Here is a 22,471-nt window from a genome sequence, read left to right as displayed (position 1 = left end):
GCATCACGTTGTCACGTTTCGTTGCAGGGGTGAGACCTCCATTAACCTGTGTAAATTCAATTTACTCCCTCACCGTCGGTTCCTGACTAATGACGGCTAGATTATACCGAATTACAAGCAAGTGCTCCCTGTGCCTGCCCTCTCCCTTTATTATACATGCAGTATATATGTTTGATATTAATTTAACCTCATCCAACAGTCGATAGAGAAGGTGCTCTGTAGAACCAGGGTGATGTTTGGAAGGTAGGTGACGTTTGGTACACAAAGTTTGCTATTACACCCGAGGTCTCTTCGTGCTCCTCTCCAACTAACTCCCCTTGTTTGAAAATCTCTATTGACGTTTTATTTTTCTCCCACAAAACGTTTCACTCTGCGAGATAAGCCGAGATGATTTGAATCAATTTAGCCAGATTTATCAGTGCATCTTGGGGAATTTTAATTACATGCCTTGTCTGCTCGAGAAGGAGGGAAAAAAATCCAGATGCCCTCCGTCGTGTCCTCTCTTTTCTCTCTTTCACTCTCATTTTACTGCCAGACAGATGAGTAGAGCAAAGCGCCATTGTTTCATTGCTCAAACTGTAAAGGTAAAATATAGCAGCAGGCAAATCTAATCTTTTAGTTTTCCATCTGTTCAGACGAGGCATATTCATGTTGTTTAGAGACCCCTTCTTGATGAGGATCTGTTTTTTTTTTTATGGTCAGCCATTTTGTTCACTGCATCTGCATCTGGAGATGTCAGAGAACCCCTACACATCTGGACGCATCTCCAGCAAAGACTCAGTGCCCGGGATCGTGGTTGCTACAGGTGACGAGACTCCCAGATCCTAGCTTTTATAGTAGCTGGGAATGATTAGTTATGAGCCACTCATGGTGGGAAGGAGGGCAACGATGCATCGAATTAAACATTATATTGCCACATTATATGAAACTTTTCTTCTTCAGATGGAAATAATACAGTAAAAAAAAGTCCTTTCATTTAAAAGGGTGGATTCAATGTATGAGATATGTGAATGTTTTATTAAATGGAGCTTCTGTATGCATGTGGTGCATGGTTCTACTTGTTCACCGTTCATCCTTCTGCACCCAGGAAATATTGGAACGGAGCTGTCCTCCACAAACCTTGGGATGTTTATAACATCTGATGCAGCCAATAACTGGAGACAGGTATGATACCTGGCTAGTAATGTACAGCCGTGGTTCCTTGGGGTCGCTAACCTACTCAGGTTAGCTGACTGCATACGGGGTTGCAGGAGATTGCTCATTTATAAGCTATAGATACTTGATGATGCATGCTTGATTACAAAATAATTAACAATGCTTGAAAGGTCTCGCAAAGGCCTTGTATATATAAACACACTAATGAAGTCATTATTTTGTACCCCATGAGTGTGTTGTGTGATGTGGAGGGTTAAAATGATGTGGTAGCAAATACACGCTTGGGTTGCAGGACTTTTCTGGGAACCATTATGAAACATAGATACAGTGCATTCACATTGAAGGTGGATATGCATTGCCGATCGCAAGTGTTTGCTGTGGTTTGAAAGTTTTGACATTTACATTTATATTTAGGGCATTTAGCAGATGCTTTTATCCAAAGCAACTTACAATAAGTACATTTGTCATGAGTAAATGGAAAAAATATACATTGCTGTCGGTACAGTGCGAATGTTCATAGAGAACCGAGTGCAAAGCACTAACAATCGCTAGGTTTGTGTGTTTGTTGCAGATCTTCGAGGAGGAGCACAGCGTTTGGTTTCTGGACAATGGCGGTGCTTTGCTGGCCGTTCTCCACTCCACCACCCCCCTTCGCCACTTATGGTGAGAGAACAATTGTTGTTCTTCTGTTGACTGTTGTACTTCACTTCACTGTTCACACAAAAATAACCATTTATAACCACAGATGAGCCTATATATGCCCATTCACCAAGGCTTGTTCATAATCATTCCATCTTCTTTTGAGATGCATTAGTGGGAATTTATCAGGGGGGGAACCTTCGCACAAGTGTTTGTTTGCTGCCAATTTCAATGGAGACAATCAATCTCCCCCCCCCCCCCCATTCAAGGAATTCTCCTCAGCTCACAGCGCTCCCCATTAAACGTTTACTTCTTTTTTATTTTGCTGTTGAGGCGATGATCAGAAAGGTATGATTACAGTTGACACATCAGTGCCTTTGTGTGCATCAACAGAGCTATGGTACACAGCAAGAGGGAGGGAGGTGTTTTGTTACAGCTTTTGTTATGCCCTTGGATGTTGTTATTCCAGCAGAGTTTTTTATGTAAATTAGGGTTTTTCATTGTGGAATATGAACACGAGAGATGCGTCGCCCAGGTTCTCTTGTCGTTGACACCTTGTCAAACTTTATACTTTGATTTCCCCAGTTTTCACTCCCTCTGCCGTCTCCAGGAATTAAGTTTTCTAGAAAGGGTGTTTTGTTTCACTATTTATTATCTCTGTTCGCATGGAATTGTGCTGTGTTCATATGCCTTTATTTCCAAGCAATTTTTTTGGGCTTGTGTCTATTTCATTAGTATTATCTAGGATTGTATTGCGCCTAATGTTTACTTTTATTTACACTATCCACACATTTTAGACCATTCTTAGCCCATTGGAGCAATATTTCAAGCAGTACTCAATCACAATTCAATCACACACAGGCAGCTGTTAGAATCAGAAGGACATTAAGCATTGATAACTTGTTGTCCTTTGTTCTTTTTGTCCCTGATAGGATCAGTCTAGATGAAGGGAAGAAATGGACTCGCCACAGCTTCTCCCTGGCGCCTCTGTATGTGGACGGCGTGATGATGGAGCCAGAAGCTGAGAACCACATCATCACGTAAGATCACAGAACCCAGATCACTCCACGGCAAGAACAAACCCATTGCACTCCAGAAGAGCTGCTGAGCTGAAATAATGATTTATTATTTAAGTCCTTTAGTGGAGTCTTTTATCCAAAAAGAGCCTTCCCTTGAGGGTGGAGGGAGGTCATTAAGGGCTGGTAGGGCATCTTGCTCAAGAACTTCAAAAGGGTTAAGCCGCGGGAATCGGGGGATTGAACCCAGCACCTTTCTGACTGGGAGTTGAACATGCCGGCTACCCTTCACTAGATTTAAAATGCCACCAAACACAGCCAGCAGCTAGAACCAGAGCCAAGATTTGTCTTTTTTTCTCTCCATGAACTTTAGATCAAAATAGTCTTGTTTGCCACGATAGTGCCACGCGTGATAGGTTCAGCTATGATGCGGTGCGTGGCTCGGCTAGAAATAGATCACAGCTGAGCACACACCATTTTATACCAACCCCATCTCTCAGCTACGTGTCTTTGTCTGTGTTGTTTTCACCTCAGGAATAAAACCATTTTTTAAAAACCCATGTTATCTTCTGAGCCTCATCCCATGCGTGACAAGTCGCCGACAATAAAAACGACGGGTTAGGTTGTCACCCCCCACTCCGTCCAGATAAGGGGCCATGATCCTACACCAGTCCTCTATAAAGGAGAAAAGATCTCCCATTTCATGTTGTCTTGTCTGTCCCCCATCGCCCCCTGCCCCCCACAGGTTTTTTGGACACTTCAGCCACCGGTCAGAGTGGCAGCTGATCAAGATCGACTACAAGGGCATCTTCAGCCGGCGCTGTATGGACGGTGATTACCAGACATGGCACTTACACAACAAGGTAACGCACCTCCTCTTGACATGTGGAGGGCTATCGACTTTTATGCCTTTTTTTCGTGTCACCATCAAGAGACACTCGGCGGGGGTTGACAGCGTAATCCTGCTGACGGTCACATGACAGTGGTGGTTCTTATAACTACTATGTATTTTCTGTTCGCCTTCGTTCTGTTCTTTCTTCCTTCATCTTCCCCTATATATTTCTTTGTCTATCTGTGTCTGTCATTTCCATCACCTCGTCCTTTTTTTCTTCTTCTCTTTCTTCCCCTGTTGATTTCTTGCTTTCCCCCCTATATCTTTATTTTTGTCTATTCATGTTTTTTTGCTTGTTTGTGTCCTCCATCCTTCCTTCTATCCTGTTCTGTTCTTCTCTTCTCACTCTATTCCACTCTTTCTCTCTTCCCCTATTTCCTTCTCTATTCCTCCTCTATTCTGTTCCGTCTCGCTCCTCATTCTTTGGTTCCTTCCTCTCCTTCCCTCTCCTTCCCCTCTCCCTCCCTCCCCCCTCCCTCCCCCCAGGCCGAGCCGTGTGTGATGGGGGAGAAGCAGGTGTACATGAAGCGCAGGCCTGGCAACCGCTGCATGCTGACCCAGGACTACTCCAGGATCTACTCCTCCGAGCCCTGCCCCTGCAGATCCTACGACTTTGAGTGGTAAATCCCTTCTGGAAACAATGTCATCATAACGCAAAATGGATTAATTATATTTCATGCATCATTCATTCATCCAGTCACTCCTTTGTTTATTCATGTATTCTTGAATAAATGTTCTCCCCGTGTCCACGCGGGTTTCCTTGCGGGCCCAACGCAGAACATGCAAGTTAACACGTCCGCCCCGCCGGCCGCACACAAGGCGAGGGCCCTACCCCCTGGAACTGGGGCCCCGGTGGTCCCCTGTGGGGCAGCCCGCTGCTCCAGGCAGGGTAGAACGGGTCCACTGCAGAGGACGGTCCCATAGGGGGATTCTAAAGGATGGATAAAGTGTGTCTTCCTCTTATTAATATTTATCTGAATCCAGACTTCGCCACACATTCTGTTCCGCTTATCTAGATTCTTGTTGTGATGGAGGGCATTTCCCCCGGGTGAATAAGATTCTCTTAGTGCTCCTTCAGTCATTTGACAAACCCCCCCCCCCCCTCCAATCCAAGTCCAGTGTCTTTCACTCCCCTTTGCAGTAGCCATTGCAAAAGGGTGTATGATTTCCCCACTATTTCCTTTTTTGTTAATTTATCCATTCCATCCATTCATTCATCTTCCCAAACGGTTCACATGTTTAATAATTGACACGGCAGTCAATTATCAGAAGTGTCTCAGAGTGAGTTATTTTAGACCAATGTCATTAAGGATCAGGTAGGTCGGGGAGGGAATCTTGCTCAAGGATGCCTACATATAGTCGGCAGATGTTGGGGGTTTGAGCCAAGAACAGTTTGACTAACCAGTTACTAGAATATCATGCATATTGGCCCATTAACACTGAATGAACAAATCCCATGATCCAGGGACCTATTCATTTATATATATATATATATATAAAATGATAAATTTATATTATGCCTGCCTGTCAGGAGAATTAATTAGAAGTATGCAAATCTTAGATGTAGGTTAGTAACTCTGCAAAGCGTCTTCAAATTAGCATAATGTCAAATGACTTGTTCGAATTTCATTAATAATAAGTGAACTGCTAAATGCATTTGAAATATCTTTTATCCATCTGTCCCTAAATTCCTTTTGATCTTTGCTTCTTGTCGCGTGTTCAGTCGCCACCCTTATCGAGTCATGAACCGGTGATGTATCGCCCCGGCTACCAACACTGTAATTATTCCATTAGCGTGGTTCGGGTCGCGTTGATTGAGTGTTGTTTTGGCAGCGATTATGGCTTCGACCGCCAAGCGGACGGAAAATGTTCCCCTGCCTTCTGGTTTAATCCCAACACCACCACCAAGAGCTGCAGCACCAGTCAGAGCTTCCTCAACAGCACCGGGTGAGCATCTAGCCTACTACCCTCCATCTACTGAGTCTGAGTCTAGTCGACTTCCCTCTATCTAGTACCACTGAGTCTAGTCTAGTGTACTTCCCTCTATCTACTACCACTGAGTTTGGGTCTAGTCTCTTCTACTACCCTCTATCTACTACCACTGAGTTTGAGTCTAGTCTCTTCTACTACCCTCTATCTACTACCACTGAGTTTGAGTCTAGTCTCTTCTACTACCCTCTATCTACTACCACTGAGTTTGGGTCTAGTCTCTTCTACTACCCTCTATCTACTACCACTGAGATTGAGTCGAGTCTCCTCTGCCACCCTTGATGTACCTGCAACTTCGTAGGAATACACAGAAATATGGGTCATGTTTTACATCAGATGCATCCACAGGAGAGCGAGTGGAAGAGAGAAAATACAACAGCTTTGAGCTTTCCCCGTCCACCCTGGGCTGTGTATTAAAAGACAGAAGAAGAAAGAGTAAAAAAAAACAGCCCAGCTTTTGTAGTTGTTGTTGTTGTTGTTGTTATTGACTCAGAGTTGGTATTGATGTTGTCTCTCTGATGAAGGTATCGGAAGGTTTTATCCAATAACTGCAAGGAGGGAGGGAGGACGGTGTTCTCCCCAAGGAGGCAGGCCTGTCAGCCCGGCCCACCCCAGGGCCTGCGCCTGTCCACCAGCCAGGGGGAGCTGGCCGCGCCCACTGGGACCAACGTCACCTTTCTGGTGCAGCTGGACCAGGTAAGAGGGGCTGAACCAGAGACGGACTGTACCATCGAAAGACAGACTGTACCACCTATAGACTACTTTAGACTGACTAGTCCACCTATAGACAGGGTTGTAGATGGACTGTACTACCTATAGTCAGACAGTACCAGCTATAGACAGACTGTACCATTGCTTGACAGACTTTATAATCTGGTCAGACAGTACCATCTATACACAAATTGCTACCTATAGTCTGACTGAAACATAGTCAGACTGTACCACCTAAAGACGGACTGTAACACCTATTTTCAAACTGTAGCATCTATAGTTGGACTGGGTTGACTGGGCTTTAGATGAAATACAGCCCCAATAGAAAGACTGTACCATCTAAAGAACTGTACCACCTAGCACCTTTGGACATTCTGGACTAAGGCCTGGACAGGCTTTTATATATAGACAACTTAAAATGGGATTTGTTATGTGTATATATATTTTTTAATTGGTGAATATGTGGTATTCATTTCCTAATATTATATAACTCCCCTGTTTGGAGTATCAAATAAAAAAAAATTAAAAAATTGTTCTATATTATCATATTCATAGTTATTGATGTGAGAGTATCGATCCTATAATACTGATGCATCATGTATCACCATACAATATTTCATAGTGTTAATAAGTGGTATTCATGGGACAAGTAGTAGTCTGGGAGAGTCTTTCCGTCCTAGTCAGCTTCCATGTTGCCGTCTCCCTCATGTATTTATTTCCTCCAAAAATATAAAAATATTTCTGACAGATTTCTCCTGAAGTACATCTCGTACCCTTAAGTGGTGTCCACTCAGCTCCCGGTCTGGGAGGAGAATCCAGACCTAAGCCCATCTGACAGACACCCCTTGTCCTTTATCTCTGGGCCTGAAAGGGGGATTCTCAGAAGACCCACATCCAGCTGCACTTCGGGGATGGCATTAAGATCACATACTCCAACCTGAGCCGCACCAGCGACGGCATCAAGCACGTCTACAGCGCCACCGGGATCTACAGGGTGACGGCGCTCGCCCAGAACAGCCAGGGGTCGGACAGCAGCACGCTGTTCCTACACATCACCAGTACGTCCCCACAGGGAGGGAGATGGAATCTCCCGCTGAGTCACTCTGGCCATGCTGGAGATAATGGAGAGTCGACCGCCAGAGAGTCGATTCTCGATTCCTATTCACTTCAATGCTGAGAATCGATTTTAAAATAAAACAGAGTTGTAGTTTGACTCCGGCTGCAGTTTCCACTGCATACTGTGGAATCTAAACAGCCAGATATTAGTTAAAAGCCTTGTCTTTACCAATCTGTGTTTGATTCCTTTGGTCTGATTAATCTCACTGGGTGCGTGTGGGGATGGGGTATCAAAGACGACGGAAATATTACACTGAATTTTGGGGGATTTTCATTTTGAGACTATGTAATAAATTATATTCCAAGAAATGGGGACCCTCCATCTCTTCAGCTCTCCTTCCAGCCCGGCTGGCTGGTAGGTTCAGAGCAGTGCGTGTGTGGGTTAACTTTGGACTTTCCACTTAGTTGGCAGTTGGGCATTATCTTACAATCGCAAACAAACTCAATCATGGGTTGACGAACGGCTCAAAAGTTCATAAACAAATTAAATGAAACATTAGATTTATATCTTCACATTTCTCGCTGCTGGCACCAACCTGTGGCTGTCGATCATTTCATGGATTTTCCAGTTGTTTTCGTTAACAAGGAATCAATTTTCATTTCAGGAAAAATAAAAAAACCCTGGAGCCTTGTGAGCTTTGACTCTTTTTATAGAGTGCTCAATGGCCTCCACTGTATATACTGTATTTATATATCCCTTTGTGGTGGATAAACATCTTCGAAGGTAGTTTATCTGTCTTGCTAGTTGTTGACCCTGTAAGCGTGTGGGTTTGTGTACATAGTGTGTGTGTATGGCGTGTTGGGATTGGTGTGTGAATATGTGTGTGTGTATATAGTATACTTTGTTTGTAATGTATATGTGTGTTGAATGTGTGTGTATAATGTATGTGGGTCAGTTTGTGTGCATATTGTGTGTGTGTGTGTGTGTGTGTGTGTGTGTAATGTATATGTGTGTGGGCGCCTCAGGTCCAGTGGAGCGTGTTCATCTCTCAGCTCCCATGGTGGTGAGAAGGCAGACGGAGGTCAACCTGACCGCTGTGGTGTGGCCCAGCCACTCCAGAACACTCACCTTCTTCTGGTGGTTCGACAACAGCTCCGAGGTAACGATGGCCATCAACATCCCTCCACCGCCCACCTCCTCCGCAGTCTCATACCGGGGGCAATCCTCTGCTAATGCCATGCTCCAGCCAAGCTTCCGATGAACTGAAGAGGAAAATGACAGAATATGTGTCTGTTTGAATGCTGTTGCTGTTCCTGTGCTTATGAAAAAAGGCAAAAAAAAAACCGGAACTAACAAGAAAAAAAAAACATGTATCATAGCTAAAATGTACATTTTTCACTTTGGCTTTTTGTGTCCTCCCCTTCTTCCGTTTGAAAAAAACAACCGACAACTACAACAACAACAACAACAGCCTCTGATAACCTTGGAGGGAACTGTGTCGCACACCTTCCAGAGCGAGGGGACCAGTAAGGTGACAGTGCAGCTGTCCTCCGGGGGAGTCGTCATCCAGGACTCAAAACGTATAACCGTCAAAGGTGAGCCAGAGAGATAGAGAGAGAGACAGAGAGAGAGAGACCGAGAGAGAGCGCGAGAGAGAGAGAGAGAGCGAGAGAGCGAGAGAGAGAGAGAGAGAGAGAGAGTAAAAAAAATGGCAGAATAACCTTTTAATTGGGAAGGGGGCAATCGATGTGAACATGAATATGCTAAAAGGAAAAAAGAAGCACTTGAAGCGAAGCGCTTACGTTGAAAGCGCCACCGTGTTAATGTCAAACACAGGCCATGTCTAATGAGCAGAATGTCACGCTCCGTGAACGCCGTATCTCCGACAGCAATTAACTTTGACTCCCCGAAAATAAAAGACACACTTAAACTACATGCAGGGATTATTCAGAAATCTAATTATAAAATAGGCAATTCAACTCGACGACACATTATTTTTTTTTCCGGAATGTTTTTCGCACTTCCCACCAGAGCTCTTCAAGTCGCTGCTGCTGTCGTTCTCGCCGGCGCTCGACGACCACAACCCGGACATCGGAGAGTGGAGGGCTGACGTGGGGCGGGTGGTGCGGAGGACCCTGGCTCAGGTACAGCCCCCTCTAAGGGTTTCTACAATGCTTCTCCATGTGACACACATGTCACATTCTGGCGTGTCCAAAAGGCAATGTTGCATTTTACAATGCTCTAAACCAGTCAATTAATGAATTACTCAATTAACCAAAATGTATGAAACAACCAATTAATAAGTCATTCCATCAACCAAAAAGATATAGACTCAACTCACTCATCAATCAGTCCATAGCAGCTGAGGGAGGAGAGAGAGAGGAGAAGTTGTTATGCTGCCCAGACGCTTCCGGTGGTCATGTATTTTGCACAAGCAGCCTCATCCTCTTTATGCAGAATCCTTTAGTGTTTTTCGCTATGCGATAGGAAAGGGATACACTGCTACCGGCTGTTTCATTGCATCTCTACAGTATTATTCATGAATGCTCTGATTATTAAAGAATAATGTTGGGAAGTCGTGGTTCCTTCGAGTATGCGGCTAAAGATACAAAGAATGTATTCGTCATTCCCTCTTTATGTGCAGTGAAATGCTGGGACGGAAAACTCGGCAGGCTATGCAACTTTTTATTAGAAGCGAAAATGTATAATATATAGGAAAAAAATCTATATTGGAAAAGTAGAGAACCAACCCTCCCTTCTCCCATCAGTTTTTTAATCATGTCAAAAAATGTGACCTTCCCCGACTCTCTCTACTGCCTGTAGGCTGATTTCTGTTTGGTTTGAACCAGGACAGGTTTGACAGGAAAATAGGAAGGAAGTGATGTCCAAAAATGTCAGTTCTTTCATAGCATAATTTGTACATTTTATGTGCATTATCTATGATATTATACTCCATGCCACCAGAATTTTAAATAACGTTTATTTATGATGAAAATGAACATAAGTTTATGATTGTTATTGTCTCAACACACGGAGCTCTATATAAGCACTATATCAGTGCTTTGAATGCAAGAGTTTGAGCAGACTGCAGTTCAATTACCGACCAAAGGGGCCAGTAGCGAGAAGGCATTTTGAGTACTTTTAACCTTATCCTTCTGTTATCTTTATCCTATGGTAACTTGTGGATGCAGGCGTCCGGCTTCCCAGCAGATCGGCTCCTGGTGTCGCTGTACCCTGGCCTCCCGACTGTAGGGGAGCTGTTCATTCTGCCTGACACGCACACGCAGTCCGAGCACAAGAAGAGCGCACAGGAAGCTCTGGAGAGGGTACGGAGACATTTCGCGAAAGTCCTTCAAGGACATGGAAGCGGTTAAGCTTAGCGCTGTCTGGATGTCGTTTAAGGAGTGTCCTTTTAATGTTTAAAAATGGTCATCCTTGCCTATGAGACACACTGTGAAAGTCCTTGTGCTTGAAGTGTGCTGTATGAATAACCTGCCTGGGCTATTTGCGTTCTGCTCATTTTACCATTAAATATGTGTGTATATGTGTATGCCTACGTTTGTGTGCGTCTGTGTTTTTATGACCTCAAACAGGTATCGGACACGTTCATCAACGTCCTGAACCAAGGCTTGATCCAGTTTGAGCTGAAGCCTGAAGTACGCATCATTGTGTACATGACGCACCAAACGCTGGGTGAGTTTGGTTTTAAAGCAAAGTAAAAATACTTTCTCTGCCTTACTATTCAACTAAGTCAATAAACAGACGCTCTCATCCAAATCAACTCTAAGTGAATTCAGATACAAGTTATTCAGGAATAGGACAGGCAGGTGGTGTATCCTTCATTATAAATGATGCCTACAGGTTAGTCGGCGTACAGTAGGGATTAAATCAAGGATATTGCTGGGAGTCAAACTCCTTAACAACAAGACTCTCCTTTCCACCATGAACCCTATGTACATGTATTCTTTATTGATTTATGTATTTCATCTTTGTTTTACAAGGCTCTGTATTGCCTCCTCATGCACTGCAGGCACAATGAATGTACATCAACCATTTTCCCCTGGCAGTTATTGTAAATAAACACAACTTACCATAAAATGTGGACTCCTCCCTTTCTCTCTATCCATGTCTCGTCGAATACATTATGTAGCAAGGCAAACTTCAGGTCTCTATCAGGTCTCTGTGAAAACAGGTGATCAATGTGATGATTGACATGCAAGGTATTTGATAGTCAACCGGGGTCGGTCGATGCGATATTAGCATATGGCTAAAACACGTGGACAAGCAGGGCCGGCGTCGGCTTTACCCTTTTCATCCACCAGCAGATCCGTCTTCATTGGTTGTCGGAATACAAAAGGTCTGGAGGGCCTTCAGAGATGATCCCCAAAGGTCACACCCTTCATGGGCATCTTCTAGGTGGGCAGAGGGGGTGGAGGTGGAGGGTGGGAAGGACCTGTGATTTCAATGTCACACCTCAGCACTTTAAAAAGCATGACTAAGCAAAGATGTATGTGGGCACCCCTGGGGAGAGAGTGTCCTTATTTTGGCCCCTGGGGATACTGCTGTAAAGGGTCGTCCGCAAAGTAATTAAAAAAGAAGACAATTATTTTTCAATCACACATCTAAACATGTCCGACTCAGAAGTCTGATGTATATTATACCGAGCAAACGTCACATTTATTGGATTTTTTTCTGGCTATTTTCCAGCACCGCTTGTGGATTCGGGCTCCATCCACAGTGGGCCGGCCCTGCTCATGCTGCTGTCGGTGGTGTTCGTGGGCCTCGCCGCATTCTTCATCTACAAGTTTAAAAGGTGTCCTGCCGTGTGCCTACTCATTTCAACAACGCTTTGTATCCTCACACCCATGTGTTTGTTAAAGGCGTGATGCAAATATACATTAAATAGACTATAATAGCATACCCTGATACAGATAACAAAAGAAATAACAATTATTGGTAACAATTTACAATAAGGCAACATTCATTTACCATTAATTAACATTAGTTAATGCAACAATAAGCATTAACTAACTGTTAATTAACAGATAACTAATGTCTAGTATTCATTTACTAATGGTTTACTAAAGGGGTTCATGTCAACTAAGGTATTCATTTATACATGATTGAATAGAGTTTAGGTTAGGGTAACCCCAATCTGGGATCCAGCAGTCCTACTATGTTACAGCAGAACCTCTGGGGGGAGTCTGGGCCAGAAACTAAAAGCTTAAGAATAATGCTTATTACTACAGTAAGTAATGTTAATTAAGGGTTGATAAATGTAGCCTTATAAGCGCTACCAGATTATTATCATCATTGTTATAATTTGACTAATTCTGTGGTTAGGAAAATCCCCTGGATTCACGTGCAGGCCGAGGACAGCCAGGAGAAGGACCCGGAAGTGATCAGCACGGTGGGTCAGAATGACAGCATGTCAAAGGTCAAGCTCAGTGAGTTCCCCTCCCAGAAGGACCTCCTGGAGAAAGAGCTGGAGATCAGGAGCAGAGGTAGGTGTGAAGCTCCCTTAATCTAGAACAGAGTTCCCTCAGTCTAGAGTGAAGCACTTCTAAGGCTTTGTTCTAAGGCTAACTCATTTTCTAATGTGCAATGATAATATTCATTCCTTGAGCAGCAGTGTTGAGCACTGTGTCAACAATTGGAACAGTGGCTCAAATGGCGATCAAGGAAGACATCTGGAGATTTAGGCAGGGAATGTGTGTCGAATCGCTATACATGGGCTATTTGAATTCAGCCTAAATCTAGAGTGAAGCTCTCTTAATCTAGAGTGAAACTCACTTAGGGCCCTATCTTGCACCCAGCGCAATTGACTTTCTACACCGACGCATGTGTCGTTGCTAGTTTGCACCCGGCGCAAAGCTGATTTTCCCCCATAGCAAACAGGCACCACTACACTTGCACCTGGAGAGGCGTGTCGGCGAAAAGCAGAGGTGTGTTCCGGTGCAAATGATACTTGGTGCTATTTTAGTGATCTAAAAATTGCGCCAATGTAATTGCGCTGGTCTAAATTCACTAGCGGATAGCGCAGTTGGTGTTGCTATTTTGACGTGCCATGGCAGGTCGGAACTGCAACATATGCTTACATACACGTAGGCTATAAACAGCACAAACATGTAAACGATTAGCCTGATTTAAATATTATGATGTCAAAGATTGTTCATATGTGTGAAACTGCATAGAAATAGCGTGTGGAGGGCGCCCCGGTGGTGAACTGGGCTAAGGCGCATACCATATATTAGGCACAGTCCTAATCGCAGAGACCCAGGATCGAATCCGGCCTGGGTCATTTACTGCATGTCTCCCCTTCTATCTTCCACACTTGCCTCTCTGTCTTTCTCTATAATAAAAAAAGCTGAAAAATGCAAAAAATAAATCTTTAAAAAAAGAAATAGCGTGTGGAATGTGGAAACATTTTTTTCCGATAGGGCTGCATGAATGAACATGAATGAAGTATAGTAGGCTATGCCATGCGTTAAAATAATAATAATAACAATAATAAATTTGAGCAAAGTATATTCCAGCCTTCCAAAACAAAATCTAGTTTTAGGGTAAATGATTGGTTAAATGATTTGGGAAAGAACAGCTGATACAGCAGTAAGTTGTACTTTTAAATCAATGCATCTGCAAACACCGTACACCAAACACATATGTTCTTGACACATAACTTTTAGGATTGATGAGTATTTGATCGTGAGAAAACATAGTTTTACCGCAAGTGAGTGTTTAAAATAATGAATGAATGCGGTTGATGCTTGGCGCGTGTGTGTGTGCGCGCCCATCTGTTTAAACACACGCAAACTAAACACGTAACACATAATACAGTCCATGGCGATGTATATTAACGGGGGGGAAACATGAATATTATGAACACAAGTCGATAACGATAATGTATACAATACTGATAACAAACTATGTTTGTTAATGTATTGCCGCATATCATTAAATAGACCCACAGTTGCGGCCACAGGACTGTGTCCGCATATCATATATGTGTTAAGTTGTCTTTGCCGCAATTGACATGACGAATCAGTGTTTCTGAAGTTGGAGAAGAAAACGCTATTCCATGTGTGAATTAGGCCTATTATTTGGCCATAAACTGAGCCATTTGAAGTGAGCCATGCATCTGTCTCAGCGGAGACTGCAAACGCACTGTCAAAATAACAACTCGTCAAGTCAAATGTGCTGGCTCTTAAAGGGGATGGGAGATGGAACTCTTATTGGTTTATTGCATGTTACACCCAAAACACACCTACGGGTTTCAGCCCAACCCATTTTAGATTTGCGTCAGGTGCAAGAGCCATTCATCCGCTGTCATAATAGCAACATCGCCATAGAACCGCCCACAAAGCTACTTCTGTTTTGCGCCAAAACACGTGCATTTTAGACCGTCTAAATTAGGGCCCTTAGTCTTGAGGGAAGCTCCTCATCCTCATCTTCAAACCACTTATTTGATGTCGGGTCGCGGGGGCGGCTGCTCTAGCAGGAAGCTCTCAAAGCTAAAGGTTGAATTATACTATAATCATACTTCCGTGTTGAGCAGCCACCGTAGATACACTGCAAGTTATTTTTTTCTTTGGTCCTGCATCGGGGACTCTGACATATGACGACCAAACGTTGTCAGAAGTTAGTAATTCAGTGAACATCTGGCGATCGCTATAATGTGAAGATGATGTTTTGCACACATTCATATACATTCAAACCTTCTCAACTCATCTTTCATGGATGGAATGTACATTTTCAAAGAGATGCTATTCAACACACAGGTAGAATTGGACGGTATGTTGGATATTCTCTCCAAGAGTCAGGTTTGGTGAAGTTAGATATAAATATTGTTTCATGAAACGAGATATAGTTTGACATTTTGGATTTTCATGATATTCTGCATGGTTTAGCTCAAATGTCGAATTCTGTCGGTCTTAAAGGCTGGGTCACACCAAAGTGATCAAAGTGAAAAAGTTGAATTGACTGTTGGAGCAGACTGAAATGAAAAGGCTTCAAGCTGGGTTGGTCTTTGTTCCGGCTGGGTTCAAGCTGGGTTGGTCTTTCAAATTGTCAGCCTGAATGAAATGAACATATAGTCAATTAGCTTGACTCTTTTGTCCAAAGCGGCTCCAACTAATTCATACATGCAATATCGGCTCAACTTACAATACGTTTGTGGAATTGGACATCGCAATACAAGTAAGAGTTGTTTACAATCAAAATATATACACAGGCACTATGACAACAACAATAACAAGTCAGCTGGGATTGACAACCCAATTACCAACATGTCCGCCTCCCTCACAGTATTGTTGATCCGCCTGGTCATGCGTCTCCAACTTCTACCAGTCTTCCTACCATTTAATGATTGTAAATCAACATTCTCGTCACAGAGTATTCAGCAAACGATATTCGGATCGTAGGAGCGTAACTTAAAAGAATGAGGACTGTGTGACGAGGCCAGCATGCCGTCCGCCCGCCTCTCCTCAACCGTGCGATTAAATGACTCTGCACCAAAGTTTTTTGGCCTTCACCACACGTCTGACTCGCCTTTGACAAAGTTGTCCAAGTAAACCAAAACTAAAACCCCCCACTGAGAGTAGTTTAAGCATAGCGCTGGCGTGTCTATGTGTGTTAGTGTGCATGCACATCATTTAAATGATGCACCTGCCTGAGTCTCAAACAAATGTCAAGTTGACAAGTTGCAAAGTTTTTATTTATTATTTTGAGGGGGTGGTTGATACCGGATACCTGCGGTGATCGCTCCCAGAGGAAACCCAATTGGACCCCAGCTGTCAGCGGTGAAGTCTGCTTGACAAGAGCAGCTCCGCGTTGATCCTGACTGTCCAGCGAGGGGAACTACAGGGCCACTTTTCTGGTCACTCAGCACTTATCCCTTTTCTTTTATTTTACCGCCACTATATTTCCCCTCACTTTTCTCCCACGACCTTGCAAACTTCCAGGTTTTTTCTTTCCTTGCGGATTGTCTTATCTAAACTATTTATTCTCAAAGGGGCAGAGCAGCGTGTGACTTCAGTTTCATGCTATGTTGATTAAATAAAGTCGCTTCCGGCTGTGAAAGCTCCTGCTAATAGATTTCATTACCGTGTGCAGACTTGTTGCCAATTTCGGGCTGAGGCACAGATAAATAAGAAAAACAAACTTAACGTAGGTTATAGTATCATATCATACGAGGTAAATGTGAACAAATTCACGTAAAGGTTAATATCATGTAAATGTCATGTGTTAAGGATACTCTGAGGTGTGTTTTTAATTTAGCTGGCGCTGTCACAGCTGACATTTTAAATCCACCACTGAGGGGTAGGATATAGTGTAGTTGCTAGGGTGTTTGACTCCCAGTTTAAAGACACTGGGTTCAATTTGCGCGGGATATCTTACCTCTAGGCAGGGCCGGCCCAAGCCTTTTGGGGGCCATAAGCAGAATTTGTTTCAAGCTTTTTGGGGCACCCCCTCCCACCACCGGGGAGTCATCTGTGCTTGATGATAATTGACACAAATGGCACTCTTTATGCAAAGATGCATAAAGACCCCCCTCCTCCAATTTGTGCAAAAGTGGATGTAAATGGGGGAGTGGGGCGGGTCTGGGGGTCCTCCGCACCCTCACTACTGGGCTGAGGCGTGCTGGGTCCGAAGCATACCCACTGGTGGAAAAGGGGCATAAGTCTACTTTAAAGGCCTAGCCTATACTATATATATATATATATATATATATATATATATATATATACCATACTTGATTAGATACATTCAGGGTTCCACAGATATTGTGGCATAAGCACAATTTCATGATTTAGAGGGCTTTTAGATATATCACATATCGTGTGACATTTACCTGAGGGGCCCCATTTAGACATCAACCCATAACCCATTTTGTATGATTAAGGAAGCCCTATTAAGACATATCACATTCTGTATAAAAAAACAACAACAACACACGATTGGGGGCCCCCTTTTGGCCAGGGGGCCACAAGCAGCCGCTTAGGTCACTTATGCCTCGGGCCAGCCCTGCCTGTAGGCATCCTTGAGCAAGATGCCACCTATCCCCTATATGCTCCTTAAGGACATGCATCTAATTTACTATGAGTTGAATTGAATCAGATATATGGCTACATTAACTGCGAGGTTGATAACCAATCCTTTGGTAAACAATCCTTTGATTAGGACTCAAATATGTTCTGCTTTCCCTCACTTCAGCCCTATTATTGTGTTTGTGTCGCTTTATTCCCAGGAGGAATGGGAAGAAACATGGAGCGAGTGATCACAAGGGAGTTTCCGAACTGTACTAACGTCTGACGCAGTCGTAGTCGGAGAGTAAGTACAGGCTGGTTGGTGTACCGATCGGGGAGGAAAATGTTTCGCTTTTACAGAACGTGTTCATCAAACACCGTTATCTGCCATGGGACGCCACTTTTGACATTCATTCATAGATTATCATGAATATTATTATCGTGAAGAAGAAACAAGTATTCTACAAAGCTGGACTTTTAACATGTACGTAAATACGTTGAAGGAAAAAAAGATGTAGTCACGTGTGTTATTATTATAACGTGATCTATGACGGAGGAATTTTACACCACAGGATAAGGGAATTGGGGAATTGTCGAATGTATGTGGAACCCTTTTGGATTTCCAGAAAGGTGTGGCTATATACTGTATATAAACTTATATTGTATATTTAGTTGATTTTCAGGGATGGGAAATGGTTCCCCCGTGATCTCTTAGAAGCTGATACATAGTGAATACATGTCATTGATGAATTGGCCATGGACGCCTTTCTCATAGGTGTTTCAATACATGTACTGTACAAAATAAATGATGGAATGTAAAAAAAATATTATTCAGTATATTTACTTCTTGTTATATTGCAGGGCCCAATAAACAGGCAAAACGGCTACCGTTATTCTTGTTTTTCCAATGTTAAGTTCAATTTCTTTATTTTATTTACTGTAGCACGCCTAGTAATCTTAGGACACACACACTCACACATACACAGTGTTCGTGGTGATTTTAAAGTTGACTCAAGACGAAGAATTATCAAAGATCTTGTTTTTTCTAGTTGTGCGGTCGTGCATGATGTATCAAATGGCTCTTTTATGTTCTTGTTAATGTGAACATTCACTTGTTTTGGATCACATTTCTTACTGTGAACGAATAATTGTTTTAAAATTGTTTTCAAATAAATGTATTTTTTTATGGAATTAGCATTGTTGTTATCGTCATTATTGATAGGATTGAATATAGTTTTAATGCATTTCCCTTGGTCTCTCGTGCGGAAGAACAACTGGAGCGTGAACGAATGCAATTCCATTTGTTTCTAACGCAACACTAATGAATGTTAGCACGAGGATCTTTTCATCTTAATCCATCCGACCACGTGGTCTCAGACTCCCACCATATTATGGTCTGGACACGCCATTTACACAGGGCTTAGGCATTACATTTGCCCTTAAACAACCCAAGGGCCAACTCTGTTATGAGATTTCGTTCATTTTTTTTTCGATGGACACGAAACGTCTGTGGCATGGCGTTCCCACTGGGGCATTGATGTTATTACACACTCTGCTTTAAATCAGAGTGGAGTGTCAATAAAGGCACACAAAGAAGAAGAAAAAAAAAAGATTTTAACAAATACAAGTTTTCCCACTTGGATGCCCTTTGTGCTAGTCGAAAATACAACAACACACGTATTATGTCCTGTAAAACAAAAGGTCACGAGAGAATGGTGGAATGATGGAGGAATGAGTGTGACGTCTTCGCTCGCGCTGTTGCTGCACCCACCGTTCCTGACACCCTCCCTACATCCTATACTTTTCCTGTTCCCACTTTCAACAACTTAATGTCACACACCAATCTTCATCCCTTCCAAATCCAGTCAGCCCCCCCAGCAGCGGGTCTCACCCCCCCCCCCCCCCCCACTTACTCCCTCCCTCCCCTCTCCTCCCTCATCTCTATGTGTGTTGTGGTTGTAAATGAACGCGGGGGCCTTCAACCTGGGCGCCGAGGGAAGTGCGTTTCAGTCCACAATCAAATTGAATGGTGACAATCGCTAATGGATGATTGGTTGCGGCAACACATGACGACGCTCAATAGAAAGAAAGAAAAAAAAAAGAGAAGAAAACGAAAAACGCGCTCATCAATTTCACACCGCTGCTAACACAGTCTCGCCTCTTGGCTATTGTCGTCGTGGGACATTCTTCTCGCAAGGTGCTACCCGGCCGGTGGATTTTCTCTCCTAGAAGACACTATTCGCCGGCTTTCCGGGGAGGGGGATAATTAATTTGTTGCACAGCAAGAGAGCCGGAGAGCAAGCCTATTAAAATCACTCTGGGCCACTTGAGGCGTTTTGTTGTCCCTGCCAATCGCCCCGACGGTATTGTGCGAATAATTACAGCGGCACAGGGAATGCTAAGTATCACGAGGCACACAGGAAGAGTGGAGGGGGAGGGGGGAGACTGGTGGATCTGGCAAATTGAAATTGTCTCAAACATCCCTTTTTAGTTCCGTGTTCAATTTCCCTCAGATGAGTGACTCCATCACTTTGGTAAAAAACCAGATTCAGACTGCAGCATGGCTCATTAAATGGGTTGATTGACTAAATGAAAGGTCAAACAACTTTCCATGCAGACAACAGCTTGTACCTCATGACAAACTGGTGCTACACAGGGCTGACTAAGCCCGGGTGCAAGTGTACTGAAGTAAGGATCAAATTGCCACTTTCTCATGTTGACTAACTTAAGTTATCTGCCCTGACATCACAAGTGGAAGTGTCCACCCAGAGACGTATGACTGATAGATTGACTTAACCAACTTCACTTGTCGACTTTCCCACTTGTGATGTCACTACAGAGTCGACTGGCTCATAGTGGCTAAGTGGATAATCGCTGCTGCTGGCAAAATTGTAGACCTTTGAAACTACTGAAGTACGGTACTGAAGTAAGGATTTATAATAATAAAAATAAAAATGAATTGGGTTACTGCTTTTATTCTGAAAACCTGTGATTTTGTGAGCAATTAAACCAAAGGCAACATAACACACAGAATGAAGCACATCAATTCTAATCATATTAACAAATGTCTCGTCTATCCCCCAGAACACTGTGGTATAGTTCACAGGTCCAGCGTTTCACATCCAACCAAGACTCGCTTTAAGTAGACCAACGGAGCAGAATAAATCCTCATGCAGAAGTGTACAGTTTTTATATATCCACACGTTGCTTAATTAGAAACCTATAGCAGATGAAACCCAAACAGGTTCCATACAAATAACCAACCACAGGATTAAAAAAAAATATATCAACAGCAACACATCCTCTGGTGTCGGTCTTTAGAGAGTCCGCTGCATTGGGGGTGCGGGGGTCTTTGCCACGCTGCGGGCCCGTCCACCTACGATCGAAAGAGGGACGTAGGCAATAGAAAAAGAAAAATCAGTGTGTCTGTCTGACACGCTGTGGACGGACAAACGGAACACAAGAGGCAGAAGAAGAAAACTTAAGTTTGCGCTGAAGGAGAGAGCAGTTCAGTTGCGTATCCCGGAGAGACAAGACGCGGACCGCGGCGCTATGCATAGGCAGAGACCCCCTCGCTGACAGCAGATATGTCTTCTGTATCTCTGTCCCTTGCAGCCAAGTAGACACTACTGCAGCCCTTTCGCCTCCCTCCCTCACCACCCACCTCTCCTCCCCCTCCCTCTTACCTCCCTCGGCTGGAGTCCTTGGAGGATGAAGACCTGGATCAAATGAATGCAGGGTCTTCTTCTATGAACACTTACATTTAACCGAGGAGAGGAGTAAATACACAATGTAGCAGCAGTCAAGCAACATGTTCTGGAAGCAAAGCAAAGCCCCGGTAATGGCAGAAGCTGCAATCAATAAAGTTGTAAAATATATCAATGGTATTTTTTTATTTTATTTACCTTCCCCTTCAGGTCAGTACTGTCTGTCAGTACTTTGACAAGTTAGGACCGTTGAAGGCACTGCACTTGTGTTGTAGATAACAAAATCTTTCTTCTCTATGAGCTGAATGATGTGATGTTATGTGGCTGATGACTGTTTTGTTTTAATGCATGCACACATCACATAAAAATGTATAATCTACCTCCAAACAGATAATTTGATGTCAGATGCGCAAGGAGATGGAGGAGAAGGGCCCAGCTCTGCAGCTGATACATTTTGGCATCATTTGTTTCTTCAAATCATTTGTCATTATGTTGAGTTGAGTACCAATTTAAATCTTACTCTTTTTCATTCAGTCTGCCCCAAGTCACCCATACAAGGACATGACATATCCCTCTAATGAACTCCTACATGTTGTGTTACACTCACAATGAACACGCTGGATAAGAACACAGATGTGGTTCTCTCCCGGATGGTAATTTGATACATCTCGTGATAAGATCCACCGATTGTGGGAAGACATAATGAAGAACTGAGTTTGTCTCATAGTCGTGTGTAATTTCCCACACCGCCACCAAGTCCTGTGGGCTCCCCACTGCACCAACACCAGGCCCCAGATCTGTTCGATAACCATCATTCAAAATTAAATTATAGTACAGCAGTGTCCTGCTTCTTTCCCCACTGTTTTCATACGTTATATCCTAGTACTATTGCAAACACATGGACAGACAGACACAGACGCATGGCACAGACAAGATAAAACAATCCGGAAAAAACACGCACGCGCATTGCAGCTATGTATATCCAATATTTACATAAAAATCGCAAGAGTTCCTTCCAAAAATACAAGAGCTTTGAGTCCGAGGAGGAAAAAAAAGCGGCCCGTTTATTTTTTGAGGAGCGTATTGGCGTATAAATCTGTACACATCTTCTCCCTCCGCCACGGCGTAGCGGGCAGCGCGGTGAGCGCTTGTCTGTCCACGCACGAGTGGCGGAGAAAAAAAAAAAGGAAAACAAACCCAGGAGTATTCACCGAGGCCCAGCCATTTCATAGTCTGCGTTTCTGCCACGGAAGAGCCGACTGCCAAAGAAGACGTATTGC

General features: G+C 43.5%; 1 protein-coding gene across 1 annotated transcript in view; it reads left to right on the top strand.

Annotated features, from left to right (window-relative positions):
* Nucleotides 1–17,770, top strand: part of sorcs3b (sortilin related VPS10 domain containing receptor 3b) — a gene marked incomplete at both ends in the record, with an annotated part of 47,313 nt that extends 29,543 nt beyond the window's left edge. Inside the window, 17 exons of the mRNA XM_084470193.1 lie at nucleotides 703–805; nucleotides 1,088–1,164; nucleotides 1,727–1,818; nucleotides 2,727–2,834; nucleotides 3,556–3,673; nucleotides 4,189–4,322; nucleotides 5,536–5,649; nucleotides 6,216–6,387; nucleotides 7,274–7,460; nucleotides 8,485–8,618; nucleotides 8,931–9,054; nucleotides 9,491–9,603; nucleotides 10,651–10,785; nucleotides 11,053–11,152; nucleotides 12,167–12,272; nucleotides 12,803–12,963; nucleotides 17,706–17,770. Coding sequence (XP_084326319.1) covers nucleotides 703–805; nucleotides 1,088–1,164; nucleotides 1,727–1,818; nucleotides 2,727–2,834; nucleotides 3,556–3,673; nucleotides 4,189–4,322; nucleotides 5,536–5,649; nucleotides 6,216–6,387; nucleotides 7,274–7,460; nucleotides 8,485–8,618; nucleotides 8,931–9,054; nucleotides 9,491–9,603; nucleotides 10,651–10,785; nucleotides 11,053–11,152; nucleotides 12,167–12,272; nucleotides 12,803–12,963; nucleotides 17,706–17,770 — 2,043 coding nt within the window. The remainder of the gene's footprint in view (nucleotides 1–702; nucleotides 806–1,087; nucleotides 1,165–1,726; nucleotides 1,819–2,726; nucleotides 2,835–3,555; nucleotides 3,674–4,188; nucleotides 4,323–5,535; nucleotides 5,650–6,215; nucleotides 6,388–7,273; nucleotides 7,461–8,484; nucleotides 8,619–8,930; nucleotides 9,055–9,490; nucleotides 9,604–10,650; nucleotides 10,786–11,052; nucleotides 11,153–12,166; nucleotides 12,273–12,802; nucleotides 12,964–17,705) is intronic.
* Nucleotides 17,771–22,471: the final 4,701 nt, after the last annotated feature.

Source organism: Micromesistius poutassou (genome assembly GCF_964030765.1).
Source record: "Micromesistius poutassou genome assembly, chromosome: 7".
Classification (NCBI taxonomy): Eukaryota; Metazoa; Chordata; class Actinopteri; order Gadiformes; family Gadidae; genus Micromesistius; species Micromesistius poutassou.
Note: the sequence above shows the minus strand (reverse complement) of the source record. Positions and strands in the feature narration are given on the sequence as shown.